Below are 25,630 nucleotides of genomic sequence, written 5' to 3'. Positions count from 1 at the left end.
ATAGTGTTCTAAAGGTTAACTCAATTTTCTGATGGTTCCACTACTGTTCTAGTGTTTCCTTTAGTGGTTCCAGGTTAACTCAATGTTCTGATGGTTCCAGTACTGTTCTAGTGTTTCCTTTAGTGGTTCCAGGTTAACTCAGTGTTCTGATGGTTCCACAACTGTTTGAGTGATTCCTTTAGTGTTTTACCGGTTAACTCAATGTTCTGATGGTTCCACTAGTGTTCTACAGGTTAACTCAGTGTTCTGATGGTTCCACTACTGTTCTAGTGTTTCCTTTAGTGTTCTACAGGTTAACTCAATGTTATGATGGTTCCACTACTGTTCTAGTGTTTCCTTTAGTGTTCTACAGGTTACATCAGTGTTCTGATGGTACCACTACTGTTCAAGTGTTTCCAATAGTGTTCTAAAGGTTAACTCAATTTTCTGATGGTTCCACTACTGTTCTAGTGTTTCCTTTAGTGGTTCCAGGTTAACTCAATGTTCTGATGGTTCCAGTACTGTTCTAGTGTTTCCTTTAGTGGTTCCAGGTTAACTCAGTGTTCTGATGGTTCCACAACTGTTTGAGTGATTCCTTTAGTGTTTTACCGGTTAACTCAATGTTCTGATGGTTCCACTAGTGTTCTACAGGTTAACTCAGTGTTCTGATGGTTCCACTACTGTTCTAGTGTTTCCTTTAGTGTTCTACAGGTTAACTCAATGTTATGATGGTTCCACTACTGTTCTAGTGTTTCCTTTAGTGTTCTACAGGTTAACTCAATGTTCTGATGGTTCCACTACTGTTCTAGTGTTTCCTTTAGTGGTTCCAGGTTGACTCAGTGTTGTAGTGTACCTTCTGTGCTGCTAGGTGCAGGGCAGTACGTTGGCTATGGTCAGTCTTGTTAACAGAGGCTCCCGCCTTCAGCAGTGTCTCAGCACAGTCCAGACGGTCAGCCAGGACACAGTACATCAGTGGGGTACGCCCAAACTGGTCCTCACAGTCACGCAGGGAGGGATTCACTACACACAGTGGGTCAGGGGTTCAAGGTCAGGGATCAGGGGAAAGTGTGTGTGTATGTGTGTATAGTACCTGTGATGATTCTGAGGAGTACGCTCCGGTCTCCGTTGACGGCGGCTGCGTGGACCTGGGAGCCCAGAGGGGCGGTGTTTGGAGGTGAAGGGTCAGATGCCTACAACACATATAGTCCAGTCAGAGCCAGACACACACCTGGCCATACAGGTAAACACACTTGCTGTGCATGTGTTTATACAGGCTGATAGTAGGGTGTGCGTGTGTGTGTGCGTGTGTGTGTGCGTGTGTGTGTGCGTGTGTGTGTGCGTGTGTGTGTGCGTGCGTGCGTGTGCGTGCGTGCCCCTGCAGTGGGAGTTAAATCTCTTCCTGCCCTCACTTAACCAGACAGGAAGCAGCTGGGGGGGATCCCCGACAGGGAGTGAGTGGGGTTCTCTGCTCATGTCTTTTCATAACTCATCAATACTGCAGAACGCCTGTGTGTGTATGTGTATATGTGTGTGTGTGTGTGTGTGTGTTGGTTAGCCCAGGGGGCCCAAAGTACAAAATCTATTACTGCCCCTAACCAACTCAATTCATTAACCATGAGAAGGCCCATTCAAGGCAGGGATCATTAATGCTGGCTTGAAATGTAACAGTGCAGCTATGCAGTCAAAGATCTGTTGCATTACAAACTGAACATTGAGGAAGTTGTCCGGACACCTTTTTGCTCCATCCTGCCAACCCTGGTCCTGGGAAGCTAGTGAGAGGAAGAGGTTGGGGGGGTACTATGCCCCCTTCACCCCGTCATTGCACCCTCCTCGTAAAATGCAGACCCACTGCGTGCTGCACAGCAATTACCCATCATGTACAGTGCTTTCTCACGCTTTGCCAAGTAACCTTGCTCCGACACAGGGGGTAATAGAGGTTACTTACTGTGGAGGGTGTGTGTGAGATATGATGTGTATCTGCAGGTACTGTGTGTGTGTGTGTGTGTGTGTGTGAGCCATATCGTGGGAAGTGATTTTCCGTGACAGAGTTTTTATGGGGGCTTCACTGGGATCCACCACAAACTCCCATTTCCTATTTTCCAATGATCAAACACACACACACACACACACACACACACACACTCTCACACAAAGTAGACTCACACAATGTATACGAACACAACACAAATACTTAATGAATGCTAATATGTAACACATGCTGTGGTCGTACAGATGCCATCTGGCAGCACCTTCAAACAAAACATTCTATTAACAGGAGTAATATTCTTCTGTGACTGCTGCTAACTACCCCCTCCACCCCCCTGCCCACACACACACACACACACACACTTCTGAAAAAGTTGAGTTCCAACAAAGCATGACAGGAAAAACATGGTGTTCTGTACAGAATTGAGGAAGTTATTAATTCAGCCATTCATCAGTGGTACTGAAGAGTCAACCTGTAGATTAGCATGCAGACAACACACGGTGGAATGCATCGACCAGGTTCACTCACACCGTCATTATTTAGGCCCAGTCTTTATTCAGTATTATATTGGAGGATTTCAATGCAACAGAAACCCCCGCACAACCTTTCAGAGACACTGCGGGAGCATTAGACAGAGTACACACACTCCTCCAAAAACACACATACAGAAAACACACACATATTCAGGAGAGACAGGGAACACACACCAGGTCTCTGCTGGGACAGAGTGAATAGCAACCGCTGAGACATACAAACAGAGACACGGAATCAAAGTATGTGTGTGTGTGTGTGTGTGTGTGTGTGTGTGTGTACATGCGTGTGTTGGCGTCTGGTTTGATGGAGGACAGAGCTGAGGCATGCTGGGTAAGCAATGGGGGGGCGGAGCCTGAAGCCTTTCTTGATGTTTTTCCTTTTTGGCGACACACACACACTTTGGCGACACACACACACACATCGGCGCACATTAGATTCTGAGGATTAAACTGTAATAAAACCACCCTACAGTTTTAAACTGAATGCAATCTTCATTCAATTCAGTTTCAAATCATGAAGTTCAATTTATTAATTCAATGATTCAATTTGAGCATTATAAATTCAAAAATATTTAATTGAACTTCAATGTCTTAATACAAATATTGAATTCAAATACAGTTTCAATAGCTCCATATTAAAGACCGAAACACCCACCCACCGACCTGTGTGTGTGTGTGTGTGTGTGAGATCTGGTAGCAGGGCAGGCCTGAGAGACTTCTATGTAGTTTTGATAGACAGGTAAAGAGGCGGGAGGAGCGATAATATCAGCCAATAGGGACTCCCTGTCTCCTCGCACAGTCTCTGGGGCACTTCCTGGTTCCCCAGAGACCAATAAGCTGCTCTCACTTGGCTGGGGGTCGGACCTTGGGGCGCAACACAGCCAATCAGTAGGGAGAGAGAGCTGAGTGACACATAGTACCCATGGTGCACCCTGACAAATGAGCCCCCAGGGCCGGGAGCCAATCACAAGGGAGGGTAATGCAATTAGGTGGGACTACAGCTGTCAATCAGACCACTACTGGGGTCAGAGAGTTGCGCCTGTGGCTAACACACCACAGCACGGGGTTACACAAATGCGCACGCTCGTGGGTGCGTGCACGCACACACACAGATTCGAAAGCCTTCTCAAGGGGATTCTCAACATTAGACATCCTGAGGCAGAGAGACTGTGCATAAAAAAGTGTGTGTGTGTGTGTGTGTGAGGGGGTCGTTTCACTCTATCTCTCCTGAGGGGTGAGGAGGTGGAGAAGTGGGAGGGAGATAGGTGAGTGGTATGTGTGAGACCGTCTAGGGACATTGATATTGACTGTGTTGTCTCTAAGGGCTTACACCTGAGAGTGAATGTACATGTATGCGTGTGTGTTCTGAGTGCTGGTATCCATTGGGGGGTCGGTGTTGTTTGTGTTTCTAGCCTGAGAGCTCAGAAAGGGAGGGGGTGGGGGTGTAGAGGTTTGGAGGGGGGAGGGGTGTAGAGGTTTGGAGGGGGGGGAGGAAAAGGAGGGGTGTGTAGAGGTTTGGAGGGGGGGAGGAAAAGGAGGGGGGTATAGAGATTTGGAGGGGGGTGTAAAGGTTTGGAGGGGGGGAGGAAAAGGAGGGGGGTGTAGAGGCTTGGAGGGAGGGGGAGGGGGGTGTAGAGGTTTGGAGGGGGGAGGAAAAGGAGGGGGGTGTAGAGGCTTGGAGGGAGGGGGAGGAGGGGGGTGTAGAGGCTTGGAGGGAGGGGGAGGAGGGGGGTGTAGAGGCTTGGAGGGAGGGGGAGGAGGGGGGTGTAGAGGTTTGGAGGGGGGAGGAAAAGGAGGGGGGTGTAGAGGTTTGGAGGGAGGTGGAGGAGGGGGGTGTAGAGGTTTGGAGGGGGGGGGGGGTGATACACTGGCTCACATCACACTATATAAAAACACACTGCTCTCCTCTGAGGAACTCATCAAACACCACCACCATCATCACCTCCACCATCATCATCATCACACAGACTTAGTTTGCAGAAATAGGTGTGATTGGTGCAGTTTCAGGCCATGTGGAGTCGAGCGATGCGGGTGCTGGAGATGAGGGTGTGAGTAGGTGTGTCTAGGCAGGTGTGATGTCCTTGATGTTTGTGTGCATCTGTATGCTGTCATTTGTATGTGGATGTTTTTTATTGTTAAAAAAATATATATAATCGTACAAAAAAATAAATAGGTGTGATTTTGACTGGCATGTTATGGAGCCTCTGGTGATATCTGATCTGTTGTTTGTGTTTCTAAAGGCTTATCTCTGCCTCATTAGCTAGTGATATTATACCAGAACATTCCACTGAGTCAATACCATTCTGCACCACATGTGTGATTATGTGGTTGGGCTGTGTGTCTGTGTGACTAATCTACATGTCTGTGAGCAGGTCGATGTCTCACTGACTGGCAGTCTGTCAGCTGTATTGAAGATTAATCAGAGCCATCGACAGCAATAACACCCCGGCTGTGTCTCATATCACACCCTGGTTATTCCACATGTAGTGCACTACTTTTAACAAGAGCAAGACGTGGAGCCTGAATTAGCAGACTGTGTGTGAAATACGGTAGTTTTGAATTACATTGTTATTGATTACTGCATTGTTGGGGTTAGAACTTGCGAGAAAGGCATTTTGACTATACTTGTGTATGTGACATTAAAACTCTAAACTTGCCTCCCGGGTGGCGCAGTGGTTAAGGGCAGAGTCCCTGGGTTCGCGCCCAGGCTCTGTCGTAACCGGCCGCGACCGGGAGGTCCGTGGGCCTAGCGTCGCCCGGGTTAGGGAGGGCTTGGTCGGTAGGGGTGTCCTTGTCTCATCGCGCACCAGCGACTCCTGTGGCGGGCTGGGCGCAGTGTGCGCTAACCAAGGTGGCCAGGTGCACGGTGTTTCCTCCGGCGCATTGGTGCGGCTGGCTTCTGGGTTGGATGCGTGCTGTGTTAAGACGCAGTGCGGCTTGGTTGGGTTGTGTATCGGAGGACGCATGACTTTCAACCTTCGTCTCTCCCAAGCCCGTACGGGAGTTGTAGCGTTGAGACAAGATAGTAGCTACTACAACAATTGGATACCACGAAATTGGGGAGAAAAAGGGGTAAAAATTCAAAAAAAAAAAAAAAACTCTAAACTTGTTTTATTTTATTATCAGATCATGCCAGAATCCCCCCCCCCCCCTCCCTTGGCTAAATAATAGTGAGGTCTTAGCCCTGGCACTGGGTCTGTGGGTGGTACCACTCAGGCAGTAACACAGGGGGAGGGTTGCTGTGAAAATCACCCATTATATCACTAATGAGACAGCCCCTGGAGAGAGAGAGAAGCGGGAGAAAGAAAGAGAGAGAAGAGAGAGAGAGAGAGGGAGAGACAGAGAGAGAGAGCGTGAGAGAGAGAGACAGAGAGAGAGAGAGAGAGAGAGCTCGATCTCCCATTCCCCTCTGGCCTCTCTACTCTCCTCCTCCACCCTCAGAGTCTAATTGGCTAAAACTGTGATCTAATTAAATGTCCAATTAGAGTGCAGAGAGCCATGCCCGCCGGCGAATCAGAGCACAGGGACATAATCAGCTGGAAAAACAAACAAAAAAATCAATGAGAGAAAAAATAGATTGAGAAAGATGGAGAGATGGAATGAAGAGAACAGCATGTGACAGGGATGACTCTGAGCATACAGAGAGTTGGGATAGACTAAGGTTTAATATTATCCCAGTATTTTACAAATGTTCCATCCTGAGAATAAATCACCTTTCTCCCGGGTAACCCAGTATTTCCCTCCAAAACCAGAAGTGTCATTCTAAAGCATATAAAACCATCGGACAGAATGATGTGCTATTCTAAAGGTCAAATTATATACAGCCGTGTCTGACAACAATCAGATTAGTTTCCAACACCTCCAGGACCAACTCATCAAAAAGCCCCCACCCCATGGCCCAACAATGAAAATGAGTCCGATGTGCTCCTTATAGCATACAGGGTAAAAAGGAGCAGGGCCCGGGGGCAGGACATCTTAAATATACCGTATCTGGATTAGCTTGGATCCACATGAATATTCAAGCTAGATGCTACCTGAACAAGATCATACATTAAAGAAATGTTACACTACACTAAAAACATTTTATGAACCCAAGCCCAAAAAAGCCCAAATGATTATGCATTTATCCAATACATACGATAGGCTATACCGCACATTTCACTCTACAGAAAAACAGAAAAGCCCATAGATGTATGCTCTCTTGGGGAAATAAAGGAAACAAGCTCCAGTAATATTTTTGAGTGTGGACTGTATTTATGTACTGTATTGTGGACTGAAATTACACAACTCTTTCAAACCATGAAAGGACATGTATGTACAAATGTATAGGCTAGAGAATTTATTTACATTTTGAGTAATAATAGGGCCTATTTTAGATTTGTATAATTAGAAGGCTGATGCATTAACTTTTCATAATATTTCCCCACATTTTGTGCGTATTAGGCTACCTCCTCCTTTCTCTATTGTTGCTTCATTCCTTCCTCGCTCTCAACAGTTAAATTAAATAGGTTTTGTTGTCCTTATCTTCATTATTGTAATGACATGTTTGAATAATATAGTAGACTACCAGAGAAGGATTACATGCGGCTTTCACTTCACTAGGATTGAATGGTAATGGGTCTGAATAAATAACTGCTTTAGCCTATCACCATCGTGCGTTCTCTTCCTTCTATTTAACATTCAGCAAACAAGAGCAAGCTTGCATCCCTCTTAGAATAGTCTCTTAGTATAAGTAATGCTGGAAAAAATGGCCAACAAGCTATTCTAGCTTTTCCTGGGACTCCACAAAAGTTAAGGAGGAGAGAGGACAACAATCTTGAGGACGATCTATTTTGGATGCAATTTGAATGGAATTGATTGAAAGAGATAAAGACCTTAACAAAGAGTGCCCACTTCCACACTGATTTAAAGCAAAGATATTCGAGTGATAACTGTTTTAAAATTCTGCAGCTACAAAAAAAAATATGTTTATCTATACAATAAGGTGACCCCGAAAGCCAGATGGAGATTCATATTAATCTATCATTCAGATGTATTAGGTCTAATATTACTGTACCATAGGCTATGTTGAAGCAAATTTCCCTCTCTCAAGAAAAAAAGTTACAGCTGATGAGATGATACATGCATTCATTATGAACTGTGCTCCATACAGCGCTGCCCCCACCCTGAGAGTTAATTACTGATCATGCAGATAGGAGAGCACAGAAGGCCGTAGAGAAGCCAGATAGACACTGCATATAATTTAACAGTTCCATTTCACATAATGCTGTTCATAGAAATAATGTATTCGAATTTACCGGTTTCTCACAGTTTTTATCCCGGGAAATGGGAGTGAGTATGGGTGGGAAATCTCGGTAACCCGGTTCCTGCTATTAAACCCCAGTATAGACATGAGAAGATCTGCTTATAAAACATTATTAATAGTTCAGCTATTACAGTAAGCACACACACACACACACACCTGTCTCCATCTATGAGCTGCTGACACAATGGGAAGTGGGAACCCCCTATGGACAGCTTTACCACATCAAATATTAATGCTGGGATTCAATTCAACATTTAATCTACTTAACAATTATGAAATACACACACACACCGCACACAGTCAGTGTCGCACACACACACACACACACACAGGCAACGAAAAACATGGTTATACACGACCCCTTAGACAGTAGTGAGAAGGATAACACTATGGTCACATTAGAATGAATCATTGAGAGAAGGATGTATGCGCTGGTGTGTGAGTGTATGGGTGTGTGTTTTGGACTCTTACCATGGCAGTGCTAGGGGGAGGCCTCAGCAGATGTTCCCCAGCTCAGTGCATCCTTGGTGGGCTTGGCTGCACGTCCAGGTCCCCTGCCTGCCCTGATCCTGGATCCTACAGAGAGAGAGAGAGAGGATCTCTCACACTGAGACCTGCCCACCTGCTCACAGCAACGCTGCCAACATACACAGACACCCTGCCCGCTCTATGCCAACTACTGTGCTCTATGATAGACTGTTAGAGCAGGAAGAAATGGACAGAGACAAAGAGAGACAAGGTGATAGATAGATAGATATATAGATAGATAGATAGACACTCTCTGCTACATCACAACTGCTCAGAGACAGTCCCTGTCTTTCTATCCCACAAGTCTCTTGTATGTCCACTTCCCATCCAAACACGCTACTCTGAGAATTACATTTTTGTATCAAACAGTGTCTGCTACCTGTATGTTGTTACACCCCTTAAAAAAAATATTTCAGTTTTGAAATTGCAGTTAAAGAGCAGTAACTACAGCCGACTGTGGTATGTTGGACGCTGCACTCTGACTGTTAGTTTATGGACAGAACATCGGGAGTCTGTCTACTGGATACACAGTCTACCGTTGTTCTGTCCCAAAACTATCTGACTGTAATATTTTTTCTACTACTGTAGTAACTTGTGAAGTGTTAAGTAATAACTGTGTAATAAGTAACACAACATACTGAATTATTTCAGTAATTTAGCAGTTGTTAGAAGAAAAAAAAAATCTTCATGTTTTAGCCTCGGTAAAGATTTGGTAAAAATACACAAAACAACTGAAACAGCTGGAGAGTCAATAACAGACGACAGTTGATATCCTGCATGAATCTGTGTAGCTGCCATGGCTTTATGCAGGCGAAAATATTAGATTTAGATTAGATGAGTTTATTGGTCACATGCACATGGCAAAATCAGCATGTCATTAACAGGTCAATAAGAAATGACTATCGGTGCATTGAGTTTGATATTTAGCTAGCAGGGTAGCCTGCATAACTAACGTTAACGATGATGCAACTTACCTTACTTACTATGTTAGAAATCATGGAATAATTGAGAAAAATATGCATTTAGCAACTGTCAACATTAGGAAAATGAATGTATATATTTGTAATAGTTATTTGTTCCTCTGATCAGTATCTTCCTGACTCTCTCACTTTCTAACGCTATAAGTTTTGTCCAAGAAAGTGTTCCGTCAGACCACAAACATCTGGGTCGCAAAATATTTAGAAAAATACAACTCCCATTTCCAATTCTTCTAACCTCCAAAGAAATACGCCATACTTGTAGTTTTAAGCCTTATTGGGAATCATTGCTAAAGAAAATGACAAAACTACTACTCCCACAAACCACGTTAAACCCGGAAAGATCGCTCACGTTACCGTGGTCACCCATCCGTTTCCTGCCTCAGCAGCAGAGTTGTATCGGGAGACAGGGAAGACCGAACAACACCATAACCTCAACCAACTCTACAATGAAACTACCACCAATAGTATCCTCTCTCGAGGTCGGCTTTTTCACGATACTGCTGGTAAGGAACTTCGACAGCTAACTTACACGTCCTCGTATTTGAAGTGCGGTCGGTCTGGCTTCACAAACAGTTAGCTAATATTATAATTATGGGCATTCGTTTTTCAAAGTGATAGCTACTTTTGTCAATCACAAAATAAAGATGTATTGAACATGAATATAGCCTTACATTACTGTACCTAGCTAACGTTAGCTGGCTAAAATAGCTAGTCGGCAAACCAGGTTAATTGAGATCAGCTAGCTGGCTAGCTAAGCTTGGTAAGGTTAGTTAACTGTTAGTTAGCCATGTAGAGACATGAGTCATGACCCTCCTTTTCTGTGATCACTCGCCTTACTCTGCCCTGTTATGTTAGCTAGCTAGCTAACAACTGTGCAAGTCCAAATCAGTATCTTATTCTAGATGCATGGTGAATCTTAAATCCACGTATTGTGTGAGCTGACGTTAACTATCAGACTTGGCTATATTTGCTGTTTGTTTAACTTTACCTAGCTAACTAGCCAACAGCTAATGTTGTAGTTGTCTTGCTTGCTAACATATGTAGCTAGCTAGCCAGGTCGTGGGACGGTACCACAAGTTAGTGAATTTAGCCACAATCGTGTTGCGGAATGATGGAGCCGGTTGGTGAATTCCTCTGTTGTGGCTCATTCCTATTGGCTGACAACCCGGAACTGATCAAGCTCTGTTCTGCTGCTCGGGATATCGGCCTATTACAGTGTTAACTTTCTTTACTGTCAGTAAGGGATTTGAACTAAGTCATACTTGTTAATCAGCACGATTCTAATCCAGAAACTGGAAGATGTCTGTATTCATACATTTTTTAGGGAATAGGCCTGTCTCGTCACCGTGACATAGTTAAACCAGAGACAGTGGCAACATTTCATTACTGAAATATCTCTTGTTAAACTGAAGCTGTTGTCGCTCAGCAGACATACAGACGAGTGTCACAGCCAGGCTGCTGTGAGATGACCTCACTATACGTAATACCACTAGTCCTGTATTAGTTGACCCCAGAAATAGTGTGTGTACATTTTGTACATACAACCACATCCGCCACCACTCAGCCTTCTCTCTAAAGTGCTATATTACAACCCACAGTAAAGACAGCTTCTCCTGTTAACACAGACTGTCACCTTAAACACATTCTGTACACACATATACAGTGCCCTCTGTAATTATTGGGAAAGTGAAACATTTCTTCTTCTTTTGGCTTTACACTCCAAAAGTTTGGATATGAGGGTATTATATTTGAGAGTATTTTCATTTATATTGGGTGAACCGTTGAGAAATTACAGCACTTTCTATTCATGGTCCCCTCATTTTAGGGGACCAAAGGTCAAATAAAATGTTATTTGTCACATGCGGCGAATACTTAAAAAATGTCATTAGGGCTGCATACTCTAGGAGCTCAGATGCAATAATTTTATAACCTAATATTCAACGTTTTGACAGACAAAGTGTCTTCATCAGGGTATAATCACAAACACTGCGGGGTGACTGGTTTATATAGTGTCAAAGGACACACACAGGTGTCTGTAATCATGGCCGGTGTGGCCTGATATCATTGGTTAATTCTCATATATAAAAATAACATACCAAAAACATGAATGGATAGCATTCCATTATAGATACAATTTACCTACCTAGGCCTACAAAACATTTACAATAGCAAAATCACAAGAATGGTTTCAGATCAAAGTCTACGTTGAAACCGAGAGGAGCAAGGGTCTTTAAATTAAAGATCCAGACAGCCTCTCGTTTAACAATAAATTATCGAGGTCACCCCCTCTCCTAGGGAGGGTGACATGTTCAATGCTGATATAACGTAGGGACATGCGCCAAATACAACCGGTGTAGACCTTACCGTGAAATTCTTACTTACAAGAACTTAACCACACAACTACTGATCACTACTACTGACTACACCCACTGACCACAACAACAAAACAACTGACCACAACTACAGGCCACAATCATACAACTACTGATAACAACTACTTACCAAAACAACTAACAACTATTGGCCAAAACTACTGACTACAACTACTGAACCCCACAACAACACAACTACTGACCAAAACCACACCATTACTCACCACAAAACTATGGACCACACAACTACTGATTACAACCACACATTTACTGACCACAACCACACAACTACTGACCAAAACTACGGACCACTTCTGACCAAAACATCCCACAAAAGATACTTACCAAAACTACTGACCACAACCAAACAACTGCTGACCGCAACTACTGACGACACAACTACAGATCACAACTACTGACCAAAACTATTGACCACTACTGATCACAACTACTAACCGCACCAACTAAACTGACCAAAACCACAAAACGACTGACCAAAACTACTGAACCACACATCTACTTATCAAAACGACTGACCAAAACTACTGATCACTATTGACCACAACTGCTGACTAACTACTGACCACGACCAAAAAAATAATCACCACAACTAATGAACCTCCCTACCACTTACCTAAACTATTGATAAAAACCACACAAGTACTGACCACAACTACTTACAAAAATGACTGACCATTACTGAATGTAGGGACATGTGCCGAATACAACCGGTGTAGACCTTACCGTGAATTGCTTACTTACAAGCACTTAACCACACAATGCAGTTCAAGAAATAGAGTTAAGAAAATATTTCATAAATAAAATAAAGTAATTTTTAAAAATGTGTTTTTTAAAGTTACACAAGAAATTTACATAACAATAACAAGGGGGTACCGGTACCGAGTCAATGTGCGGGGATACAGGTTAGTCAGGGTAATTTGTAATGTGACTATGCAAAGATAATAAACAGCGAGTAGCAGCAGTGAAAAAAAACTCATTGACAGGATGCTACTGAGACGCTGGTTTAGAGGGATTCCCTTAGTATTAATACATGGGAATGTCCAGGCCATGCTTAACTTAGCCCCAGTCTATATCCTAGCCACAGCCCTGTCTTCTGTCCTAAGTTCAACTATCAGTCTAGTGACTGGCTCTTGTTGCTGTTTTTGTGTGAAGTTATTGTTATGGTGGTAGCAGAAAATTGGATTGCGCTGTCATAGGACTCGGGGAAAATGCTTGCTGAGATACAGAGAAATACGTTTGTTCTTCCAGGGAATGTGAGACTCGGCAAAGTAGAGCATCTCCAGTAACACCACTCTCTGTCAAAGATGGTGGATTAATGAAGATGTCTTACTCGGGCCGTTTACCATTGGAAAAAAATGTCACAGTTCCAGTCTGCTTAAGGAAGGGGTGGCTATCCCATAGACACATGCGATAGCAGCTGAGTCTGGTCTGCTTAGTTCATGGACTGTATATGAACCAGAAAATATTATGCAATGTGATGTCTCACTTCTACTTCTTTCTCTGCCTCCGTGTCCAGTGTATGACACTGTCCTGGTCGCTCTAGTCCATGGGGAAGTTTGACTTTGACCCTGAGAACAGAGTCCTCTGTTCCACATCACCTGTGGCGTCAACGTCCATCAGAGAACTGAGATGTCTGGATCTCAACAGGACTCATATGGATGAATTATACATAAATAATAAAAAGGGAGGGAGCCAAAGAGAGAGAGAGATGGTTTCTCACCTGTTTGCCTGGTCTGGAAACAGCAACAAGGGAATTAATGGAAACAATAGGACAGCAGATTTAGAACTTCTTCCGTTAACACTGCATGTGTTCATGCAGAATATGTTTTCAGTAACTCTAAATCCCCATCATAAAGAACCCAAGCAGACTGGTGTAAGCCCCATCTTCACCTGGTTAGGCTTCAGTGGTCCCCAACTGTGAAGCCTGTTGACTCTGAAGCTGTTGAATCTTAATATTCATCACCTGGTTGTTTTTGGACTGTACTCATGTCACATCTGTGTGAGGGACAGGTTCTAGCCATATCATCGCATTAACCCTTTCTTCTCCGGCTCTAGGTTACTGGTCTCTCCACTCCAGGCCAGGCTGAAATTACCAGTCTAGACACAGGAAACATTGAAGACATCCTCAGTAAGACATTATCTGTGACAGGGTATAGAGACATCTCTGTGGTTCTCATCTATCCCTCTTTCTCTCTCCATCTCTGTGTCATTTCCTCCCTCTCTCTATCATCTCTCCCTGTATTGCTCTATCTTGTGTTGTCTCCTTCCTCAACGCTTTGTGGCTGTTTGACTGTATGAATAACACTAATGATTCACCCACGAACCTCCCTTGCCTATGAGTATGTGTAAATGTACTTCCTGTGTGTTTGACGTTGTTGTAAAACAGTGGGTGTAACGTGTTTTTTTTCCCTCACAGACAATGCTGGAGTGGCGTTGGTTAATTTCTATGCAGACTGGTAAGTGTATTAGTTCTCCTGTGAACATTTGTCCTCTCCTACTCAATTGTCTGTTTGCATACATTTTCTTTGTGTCCACATCAGGTGTGTGTGATGAATTAGAATTCCAACATGCTTTAGTGGCATCATGGCTGGAGAGTAATGCAATGTGGCCAAAGCAATTACAGTATGACAGTTCCTCCAAAGGGTAACAATATAAAATCTCATTTGATAAGCAAATTATACCCACATTCTCCCCCCTCTCCTCCCAGGTGTAGATTCAGCCAGATGCTCCAGCCTATCTTTGAGGAGGCATCGAACATCGCGAGGGAGGAGTTTCCTGATGTCACTCAGGTGGTGTTTGCGCGCGTTGACTGTGATCAGCACTGTGAGTGACACGCTCGTACACACACAGGGTTTTAATCCGTAATATAACTTTTGGTTTGCCCAAACTCTGTAAAGTAATTATTACTTTTAGTTCATTTTACGTTACTTTCCCCTTAAGAGGCGTTAGAAGGAGATTAAAAAATTGATGTTGCATTTTACTTTATGGGTTATGTAGGCTTCTTCTAAATTGCTTTCTACCACTTTCTACTTCAATACAGATAATCATACGATTAGGCTATATCTTTACATTAAAATCCAAAGTCGGTCAGATTTCCAGTCATTCCAATTCATGTAATTCTCTTGATCTTCAAGAATAGGATATAGCAATATAGATAAGCCAAATTGTTTAACCTGAGCATGACCCCAAAACTAAGGACTTATTAGCCTACTCTGTTGTTTAACCTGAGCATGACCCCAAAACTAAGGACTTATTAGCCTACTCTGTTGTTTAACCTGAGCATGACCCCAAAACTAAGGACTTATTAGCCTACTCTGTTGTTTAACCTGAGCATGACCCCAAAACTAAGGACTTATTAGCCTACTCTGTTGTTTAACCTGAGCATGACCCCAAAACTAAGGACTTATTAGCCTACTCTGTTGTTTAACCTGAGCATGACCCCAAAACTAAGGACTTGTTAGCCTACTCTGTTGTTTAACCTGAGCATGACCCTAAAACTAAGGACTTATTAGCCTACTCTGTTGTTTAACCTGAGCATGATCCCAAAACCAAGGACTTATTAGCCTACTCTGTTGTTTAACCTGAGCATGACCCTAAAACTAAGGACTTATTAGCCTACTCTGTTGTTTAACCTGAGCATGACCCCAAAACCAAGGACTTACTAGCCTACTCTGTTGTTTAACCTGAGCATGACCCTAAAACTAAGGACTTATTAGCCTATTCTGTTGTTTAACCTGAGCATGACCCTAAAACTAAGGACATATTAGCCTACTCTGTTTATGATTTTGTTGTCATTGAGGACTGATTGGGCTCATTGCTTCAAGTTGAAAAGGAAATTCTGCTCTCATGGAATGACATGCTTTGAGCACTAACGAAAAGTGCGTGTGGAAAAATGAATACCAAATGCTGCATTTGGTATAGGCCTATTGTTTAAATTTTTGTTGGTGACACTCTGATATCTCTATCATTTGCGGCTCTTTAAGTTGATCAGAAGTGTGTGAAACTTGTTTTTGACAGCATGTGGAGCACAATACCATGGAGGATTTTAGATTGGAGGAGCCGTCAAACGTTTATTCCACAGACTGTGATCCACACTAAGCAGCTGCAAGAGCACATTTTCACTGGCTGTCCACTGGTTGCAACATTCATTGATAGGCAGCTTTAACGTCTTTAATTCAACCATTATTGGGTTAAAATACACATGTTCGTTTGTCCACAGCCATCCACAACAACCACAATCCGTGAGGCGCAAATAGCTAAATGAGAGAGCAGCAGTGTATATATCAATAACACTAGGAGGTACGACATCCTTACCTCCAAGTGTTTATTCAAGTTAAATGTATAATCTTTGGATGCCAACAGCAGTAAAATCAAAATCACATGTTACTTGTTACATTTTTCATAAACAACAGGTGTAGAGCCATCATTGGCAACTTTAATAAATGGATCACTAGTCACTTTAATAATGCCACTTTAATAATGTTTACATATCTTACATTACTCATCTCATAAGTATATACTGTATTTTATACCATCTATTGCACTTTCCCTTTGCCACTCAGTCATCGCTCATCCATATATTTATATGTATATACTCTTATTCCATCCATTTAGAATTGTGTATATTAGGTAGTTGTTGTGGAATTGTTAGATTACTTGTTAGATATTACTGTACTGTCAGAACTAGAAGCACAAGCATTTCGCTACCCTCGCATTAACATCTGCTAACCATGTGTATGTGACAAATAAAATTAGATTTGATAGACTAACAGTAAAACGCTTACTTGTGATCCCTTCCCAACTATGCAGAGACAAAAATAGAAAACAATATATAATAACATAAGGAATAAATCCACAATGAGTCATGATAACTTGGCTATATACATGGGGTACCAGTACTGAGTCAGGATAACTGGGCTATATACATGGGGTACCAGTACTGAGTCAGGATAACTGGGCTATATACATGGGGTACCAGTACTGAGTCATGATAACTGGGCTATATACATGGGGTACCAGTACTGAGTCAGGATAACTGGGCTATATACATGGCGTACCAGTACTGAGTCAGGATAACTGGGCTATATACATGGCGTACCAGTACTGAGTCAGGATAACTGGGCTATCTATATACATGGGGTACCAGTACTGAGTCAGGATAACTGGGCTATATACATGGGGTACCAGTACTGAGTCATGATAACTGGGCTATATACATGGCGTACCAGTACTGAGTCATGATAACTGGGCTATATACATGGGGTACCAGTACTGAGTCAGGATAACTGGGCTATATACATGGGGTACCAGTACTGAGTCATGATAACTGGGCTATATACATGGCGTACCAGTACTGAGTCATGATAACTGGGCTATATACATGGGGTACCAGTACTGAGTCAGGATAACTGGGCTATATACATGGCGTACCAGTACTGAGTCATGATAACTGGGCTATATACATGGGGTACCAGTACTGAGTCAGGATAACTGGGCTATATACATGGGGTACCAGTACTGAGTCAGGATAACTGGGCTATATACATGGGGTACCAGTACTGAGTCAGGATAACTGGGCTATATACATGGCGTACTAGTACTGAGTCAGGATAACTGGGCTATATACATGGCGTACCAGTACTGAGTCATGATAACTGGGCTATATACATGGCGTACTAGTACTGAGTCAGGATAACTGGGCTATATACATGGGGTACCAGTACTGAGTCAATGTCCAGGGGTACGAGGTAATTGAGGTAGATATGTACATATAAGTAGGGTTAACGTGACTAAGCAACAGGGTAGATAATAAACAGTAGCAGCAGCATAGTTAGTGTAAAAAGGGTCAATGCAGATAGTCCGGGTAGCTATTTGGTTAACTATTGGCTTGGGGGTAGAAGCTGTTCATGGTCCTGTTGGTTCCAGGCTTGGTGCATCAGTACCGCTTGCCGTGCGGTGGCAGAGAGAACAGTCTATGATTTGGGTGACTGGAGTCTTTGAGAATTTTTATAGGGTCTTCCTCTGACACTGCCTTGTATAGAGATCCTGGATGGCAGGGAGCTCGACCCCAATGGTGTGCTGGGTCGTACGCACTACCCTCTGTAGCGCCATGTGGTGGGATGCCAAACAGTTGCCATACCAAGCGGTGATGCAGCCAGTCAAGATGCTCTCGAAAGTGCAGCTGTATAACTTTTTGAGGATCTGAGGGCCCATGCCGAATCTTTTCAGCCTCCTGAGGGGGAAGGGCCGTTGTTGTGCCTTCTTCACGACTGTGTTGGTGTGTGTAGACCATATTAATACCTTATTGATGTGGAGGAACTTAAAGTTTTCGACCCGCTCCACTACAGCCCTGTCGATGTGGATGGCAGCGTGCTCGGCCCTCTGTTTCCTGTAGTCCATGTTAATACCTTATTGATGTGGAGGATCCTGATGCTCTCGACCCGCTCCACTACAGCCCTGTCGATGTGGATGGCAGCGTGCTCGGCCCTCTGTTTCCTGTAGTCCATGTTAATACCTTATTGATGTGTAGGATCCTGAAGCTCTCGACCCGCTCCACTACAGCCCTGTCGATGTGGATGGCAGCGTGCTCGGCCCTCTGTTTCCTGTAGTCCATGATCAGCTCCTTTGTCTTGCTCTTAATAAAGCCTTGATTTTTTTGTTGCAGTCGCACCATTAGAAGGACTGTATGCTACAAAAGCCTATTCCTGCAAACTATCAAAATGCATTTGGTGTGTCATCATAGTGGTCTTTGATTTGTGGTCCAACAAACTTAAACTGTTTTTTCAACGTCGTTGAGAAAACAGAAAGGTGTCATCATCCTTTCTGAATTTAAAAGTTAAGGAGTTTTCAAAAATCTGTAATTTGATCACAATATTTTAGCTGGTAACGGATTGCAGTTACTTTTTTTGTAATCAGTTACTCCCCACACACACACACACACACACACACACACACACACACACACACACAGACGTTTGATAGGCACATCCTTTGAGATAAAGCAAATTAAAGGGAATTATTGATGACCTGCAAACCGTTTGAAGACTAATGACAAAATTGCTGCTGCCTGTGAAGACTGGAGCTTAGAGACACCCTGCAGTGAGACTGACACCTGCCAAACACACAGCACTATGAGAATATTTACTCTCACTGGGGGGCAGCTTTCATCTGAGGGATCAGGGGCTGACTGACGGCTGTGTCTTTAGACAGCTTTAAACACCCTCTATCTGTCTTTTACTCTTTCACCTTTTTTCATCCATCCCCGTTTCTATCCATCCCTTTCTGATTTTCTCTACCTGCCTCTTTTCCTTCATTCCCCTTTCCTTTGTCTGCCTTTCTCCCCTTCTACCTCATTCTATATTAAACTCTGTCTTTATTCACCCCTCTCTCCCGCTCTCTGTCTCTCTAGCTGACATAGCTCAGCGGTACAGGATCAGTAAGTACCCTACGTTGAAGTTGTTCCGTAATGGTATGATGATGAAGAGGGAGTACAGGGGTCAGAGGTCAGTCACAGCCATCGCTGACTTCATCCGCCAGCAGAAGGTCGATCCCATTAAAGAAATACACAGTCTGGAGGAGGTCAACACTGCGGATGTGAGTATCAGGCACACACAAATCAGTGTTTGAAAATGTAAAAGGTGTGCCTCAGGGATCTGTTCTAGGACCATTCCTAATCTAAATATTGAATAATAATAATTTATTACATTTGTACAGCGCTTTTCATTATCCAGAATAATCTCAACATGCATAAAAGTAAAAAATGTAAACCAAATAGAAGACAAAAAGACAACTATACAGGGCAACTGACACAAAGAACACAGCTGACGGGACACCAAGGAGCTATCAACAGAAAGCCTCCTGAAGATTAGTATATGACTCTGTCCTCAAAAATGAGTTGGTACTGAACCAGGAAAAATGTCTCTCTCTCTCTGCAGAGGGACAGGCGTAACATTATTGGTTACTTTGACCAGAAGGATTCTGAGAACTACCACACGTTTGAGAAGGTGGCCAACATCCTCCGAGACGACTGTGTGTTTCTCGCTGCCTTCGGGTGAGTCAAGCCTCTGCAGACCAACCACTGCACTTAGGGTCTACGAAACATTTATAATATAGTTTCTATGTTTTTGGTCTGGCATTTGAGTAATCTTTTAATCTTTCCTTTCCTCTGTCCCTCCAGTGACGTGTCCCAGACAGAGAGGTTCAGTGGTGATAATGTGATCTATAAACCGATGGGGGAGACTGTTCCTGACATGGTGTACCTGGGCTCACTAACCAACTTTGATCTCACCTACGCTTGGGCACAGGACAAATGTGTCCCTCTGGTCCGCGAGATCACCTTCGAAAACGGAGAGGTGCGTTCTCTCTACCTCTTTTTCTTCTCTCCGTTTGATCCAGTCTAAATTAAATCATTTAGGTTTTGGGCTAGCCCCGGTCTACACACAGCTGGGGGGAGTCTTCCAGGTCTGGCCTGGCTTCTTCCCCTACAGCAGCCCCATCCTAATGCAACAAGGCATAGACACACAACTGAATCTCCCACTGACCCGTTAAGGCTTCCGGAAGCTTCCCAGCCGAAACAGTTTCTGAACAGTTTGTGCATACATTACATTTTGTAACTTTTTTGTTCATTTTGGACCCTGGCAAGGGTTTTATCTGCTGTTTTGGGCACACAATTTTTTTAATTGAGGCATTCCGAAGTCTGTAGCCAAAGTCTACGTCCCCTAGTCACAGATTGGTCAACAGTAGTGCCTGTTGTCATTCAACGAGATGACCCGTCCTCATACTACACCAAACATCTTAGTCAGATGCAAAAAAATATATATATATATTTTTGACCCCTTTTTTTCTCCCCAATTTCGTGGTATCCAATTGTTAGTAGCTACTATCTTGTCTCATCGCTACAACTCCCGTACGGGCTCGGGAGAGATGAAGGTTGAAAGTCATGCGTCCTCCGATACACAACCCAACCAAGCCGCACTGCTTCTAAACACAGCGCGCCTCCAACCCGGACACCAGCCGCACCAATGTGTCGGAGGAAACACTGTGCACCTGGCAATCTTGGTTAGCACGCACTGCGCCCGGCCCGCCACAGGAGTCGCTGGTGCGCAATGAGACAAGGATATCCCTACCGGCCAAGCCCTCCCTAACCCGGACGACGCTAGGCCAATTGTGCGTCGCCCCACGGACCTCCCGGTCGCGGCCGGTTACGACAGAGCCTGGGCGCGAACCCATGCAAAATTGCACAACTAAGATCTCCTCTGCAAAAATGTCAACATTAATGACAGCTTTCTTGAGTTATCTTAGATTAATTCTGACTATTGAAGAAGTGTATAGTGGCGTCTCAAAATGGACAAACAGTACTATTTATTTTTTTCTCATTTTTCAAGCGAAGGTCTTTTAAGGAAGTATGCAAGCCCATCGTTTGGTTCGGCCAAATGAACTGAAGCATGCTGACGCCTTCACTCTTCTTCCTCTTCCCTGTGTGTGTGTTCCAGGAGCTGACTGAAGAGGGGATCCCATTCCTCATCCTGTTTCACGTGAAGGAGGACACAGAGAGCTTGGAGAAGTTCCAGCACGAGGTGGCACGCCAGCTAATCAGCGAGAAAGGTAGTGTGTTTGTCTTAAAAGTCTGTTTGTGGCCCAATCATCTGGGGAAATAACAGGGTGTGCCACAGAGTTCAGTGCTGGGACCATTGTTACTCTCTTGTTCTATTTATTTGTGTTGTGTTTTCATCCCAGCCAGGGACAGAGATGCATTATATTTGTTAGATAACCGTACTATTATAGTCATGCTAATCTCTTCTTAATAAATAATATAAATTATATTAATAACTATCCCCTCCTGCCTAGGATCTATAAACTTTCTGCATGCGGACTGTGAAAAGTTCCGTCACCCACTGCTGCACATCCAGAAGACGCCAGCAGACTGTCCTGTCATTGCTATAGACTCCTTCAGACACATGTATGTGTACCCTGAGTTCAGAGACATTGAGTAAGTACAACCTCTCTACTTTCTTTCAACTGTCTCTGGTTGAATTTGTATTTTTGAACTCTTAGCCATTGGGCCAGCAATTTAGGGCACCTTGAGTGGTTCTCGACCGGTTCCAACCGACATTTCTGTGTTCAGCATGATCTGTGAATGATGCAGCATCAATGCATGTAAACTCTGTGAATGGTCTGGTTGTCCCGCTTCGAACGCCGTCTCCGATGACATGCAGTATGTGAAATCTGACACATCATTTACATGGAGAGCGACAGGTCACATTTTCTGGCCTGTCCAGACAAAGGATAGATTTGCTCTGGCTGTGGAGCTCGCAGCTCCAATTGTGATACGGCGTATGGAACGTTTGTCAGACCATGAGACATTAATTGTTCATCCAAAAGTTTATATCCTTGGTATGGCTTTCTTGAAACCCAAAAAATATAAATGCAACAATTTCAAAGATTTACAGTTCATATAAGGAAATCAGTCAATTTAAATTAATTAATTAGGCCCTAATCTATGGATTTCACAGGACTGGGAATACAGATATGCATCTGTTGGTCACAGATACCTTAAAAAAAAAAGGTAGGGCTATGGATCAGAAAACCAGTCCGTATCTGGTGTGACCACCATTTGCCTCATGCAACGCGACACATCTCCTTCGCATAGAGTTGATCAGGCTGTTGATTGTGGACTGTGGAATGATGGCCCACTCCTCTTTAATGGCCGTGCCAAGTTGCTGGATTTTGGTGGGAACTGGAGCACGCTGTTGACATCATCAAACTGCTCGCACACACAACGCCATACACGTGGTCTGTGGTTGTATGGCTGGTTGGACATACTGCCAAATTCTCTCAAACGACATTGGAGGCAGCATATGGTAGATATTTTAACATTCAGTTCTCTGGCAACAGCTCTGGTGGACTTTCCTGCAGTCAGTGGCCTTTTTATTGCCCCCAGCACAAGGTGCACCTGTGTAATGATCATGCTGTTTAATCAGCAGCTTGTTATCCCACACCTACCAGGTGGTTGGATTATTTTGGCAAAGAAGAAATGCTCACTAATAGGGATGTAAACACATGAGCCTTTTGTGGGTATGGAACATTTCTGAGATATTTTATTTCAGCACATGGAACCAACACGTGCTGCGTTTATAATATTATTCAGTGCAGAACCCCCCCCCCCCCCCCTCCCCCCAGTTTAGACAGGACTTAAGACTCCTATGGGTTAACAAATCAGTAATGAATGATCTTTGATGGTGTTAATGGATTTTAACAGTTGAATTGTGGTGTTTTTACATAGTCTACAGTTACATTAACAAATGACAATGCTATTGTTTTTTTTTAAATGCATTTTCTTTTGTATTCTGTTACCTTCATAAACACAGCCAAGTGATTCTTTTTGCGATAGCATATATGAAGTGTATTTATTAGACTGTTAGAATGTTGATGTCCAAAAGGCTCGTCATTGGCTTGAGGGGTTGTCCCTCGAGGCCAGGCTTTTCTAGTGTTCATTTGTGTCTGACTTGAGTGACAGTATTTGAGATGGCTCATTATTGTTGTCATTAGATTATTTAGATCTGTATGTTGAAAATCTGCATTTGTCAAATATAATACATTCCATTACAAACACGCACGCACACACACACACGCACACACACACACACACAGTCCACAGATTATAATAGAAATGTCACACCTTCTAGATAATTCTTCTATTGACGGCCCTGGAAACCGGAGCTAATGTGACATGACTTGGCACGTGCAATTAGTGTCAACTAATCGAATGTAATTTCATCTAATCTATTTTACCCCCCATCTAAACCCCTCCCCCACCACTCCCCCTATCACCTCTGTGATCAGACAGACAGAGCCCTGAGGTCTGACACCCGCTTCAACTAATTACATTACATCACATTCACTACCACCTCCTCTGGATGTCTGTGTTTGTGTTCTCCCTCCCTCTGTCACCGAGATCAAATTATTTCATTAACTGTGTGTGTGTGTGTGTGTGTGGTGTCTGCAGCCACCTCTAACATGCAGAGACAGCTTTGATATGGGACCAGCTCTGATGTGATATCAGTTTATGACCTTCTGTCATTAACCACACTTCAATAATGTCATTGGTAGACCTAATGATTATATTAATGTGTGTAGGATCCCAGGGAAGCTGAGGCAGTTTGTTCTGGACCTCCACTCTGGGAAGTTACACAGAGAGTTCCACCACGGCCCAGACCCGACAGACAGCACACCTGGACAGGTCAGAACACCAAGCAGACTCGTACACTGTCATTATGTGTGTATAAAACGGTATCATTGCAGTAGTAGAGGGAGGTGTGTGTATATAAATTTGTTATTTCATCAGGAGGAGATCGGTGAGGTGGCCAGTAACCCACCAGAGAGTTCCTTCCAGAAGTTAGCCCCCAGTGAGACGCGCTACACACTCCTCAGGGACCGTGATGAACTGTGACCTCAACGACTTTACCACAACCCTGACCTATGACCCACGACCCCATGGCATGCCCCGGAGTCAGTGTCCAGAGTCAGGACAGGCCAGCGGGATGGGACAGCAACACCCCAACTCACCCCCAACACCCTTAATGGAGAGAGAGGAGGAAGAGAGGATAAGGAAGACCAGAGAGTAGGTTAAATCCAGGACAGCTGTGTTGGAATAACCTATATTTTCATAACTCTTACGTGTACAATTTTTTTATTTTAGATAAAAAGGATGAAACCAGAAGAAGAAAGTGGTGTGGGGTGGGGTTGGGGGGGGGGGGGGATTAGGACAAAAAAAGAAGCAAAGCGTTTTAACTTTTATTTTTGGAGCTTGTAAATAATAATAGTGCTTGTGCTGAGTGAGCGTTGGTCTTTGTCATCCTGATCTAAATTAAAAAACAATTTACTTTAGGTTCAAAAACATGTAGCACCCTTTTTTTTCGACGAGTGAGATCCCTTGCTCCGGTTGTTTAGTCTCATTACGGTTCTTATCTGTGGGTAGTCCAGCTCAGTCCCGTTTGAGTGAGAGAGGGTTCTGGTCCTGGAGGACTACAGTGTCTCGGCTGCATCTCAATAGTTCACCCCCCTCTCCTCCTTTCCTTTATTTAAACTGATGTGAAAGCATATTTCTGGCAGGTATCCACCATGCTGCTTCCACCTATCCTATGATTTGAAATAGGATGAGAGGAGATGAGGAAAGGAATACATTGTAGAGTATTGAGATGCAGCTTTCCTCTCCCTGGTACTAAACTCATGCAACTGATGGGCCAGAGAGCCTATTCACCTAAGTCACGTTCAGGAGGCACAAAATGTTTATAAACAACGGAGGTACTACCATAAACTGTCCAATAGTTAAATGTTTGTTTCCATTGTCTGTCAGAAAAGCATTTTCTTCCTTTTGTACTTGAACGTGCCCCAGATCTGCAATACTGACTCAGACGGTAGTTCCTAAAGGCTGAGAGGTGTCAGTCAGACACTGCTGCTCTAGAGGGCAGGAGGGGAACCTCACACTGAAGGAGAAAAATCAGACTCTGGGCTGCATCTCAATCCTCTGCAGTGTCTTCTTCTCTATCTGCACTGGTCTGACACAGGCCAGGCCACGCCCACTTAGCAACAAGTCCAGGTGACAGCAATATGGAAGAAGCTGACCTGGAAAGTATCCTTATTTCACCTGTCACTCAAATCAGTTCAGATGGAGCAAAGAAAGGAGACGAGGAGTATTGAGACGCATGCTGTGTGTTTATTTATAGTACTGTGTGTACAGTCCCTCCCTAGAACCCAACAGTACCCTGATCTGACCAATCACGAAGGGAGGGTTAAAGGGGGAGAAATCTCATTTCTAAATCAGTCATCTCGGAGAGGGAGAAAATAAAACAAGTAAATGAAACCATTTTACAGGATGTTGTGTGTTGAGTCTGTTTGTTCAGTTCTACAGAGAAGACTCTTTACAC

The 25,630-nt window shown here is 43.7% G+C and overlaps 2 protein-coding genes across 6 annotated transcripts in view; one reads left to right on the top strand and one right to left on the bottom strand.

The window, feature by feature from the left end:
• The window catches only part of LOC110534148 (inversin), a 60,220-nt gene extending 49,795 nt beyond the window's left edge, over positions 1-10,425 (bottom strand). For 2 of the 5 annotated variants that reach the window (XM_090222739.1, XM_090222761.1), the window contains exons 1-4: positions 9,307-9,551; positions 8,276-8,380; positions 1,070-1,169; positions 833-999 (exon numbers count right to left, since the gene is read on the bottom strand). In XM_090222739.1, the coding sequence (XP_090078865.1) occupies positions 833-999; positions 1,070-1,169; positions 8,276-8,278 (270 nt within the window). In that variant the 5' untranslated portion in view covers positions 8,279-8,380; positions 9,307-9,551. Of the gene's footprint in view, positions 1-832; positions 1,000-1,069; positions 1,170-8,275; positions 8,381-9,306; positions 9,552-10,300 lie in introns of those variants that run through there. The other 3 variants (XM_090222744.1, XM_090222753.1, XM_090222770.1) reach the window with 3 other exon arrangements.
• On the top strand, positions 9,733-25,579 carry LOC110535692 (endoplasmic reticulum resident protein 44). Its single transcript, XM_021620871.3, has 11 exons — positions 9,733-9,815; positions 13,761-13,833; positions 14,122-14,161; positions 14,413-14,528; positions 19,114-19,298; positions 19,640-19,755; positions 19,882-20,056; positions 21,197-21,308; positions 21,552-21,693; positions 23,841-23,943; positions 24,049-25,579. The coding sequence occupies exons 1-11, from the start codon at positions 9,759-9,761 to the stop codon at positions 24,151-24,153; spliced, it is 1,224 nt and encodes a 407-aa protein (XP_021476546.1). The 5' UTR covers positions 9,733-9,758; the 3' UTR covers positions 24,154-25,579.
• The last annotated feature ends 51 nt before the right edge of the window (positions 25,580-25,630 follow it).

This window comes from Oncorhynchus mykiss, chromosome 3 (genome assembly GCF_057628025.1).
Source record: "Oncorhynchus mykiss isolate SJ-2025 chromosome 3, ASM5762802v1, whole genome shotgun sequence".
Classification (NCBI taxonomy): domain Eukaryota; kingdom Metazoa; phylum Chordata; class Actinopteri; order Salmoniformes; family Salmonidae; genus Oncorhynchus; species Oncorhynchus mykiss.
This window is presented reverse-complemented; position numbering and strand designations above follow the sequence as displayed.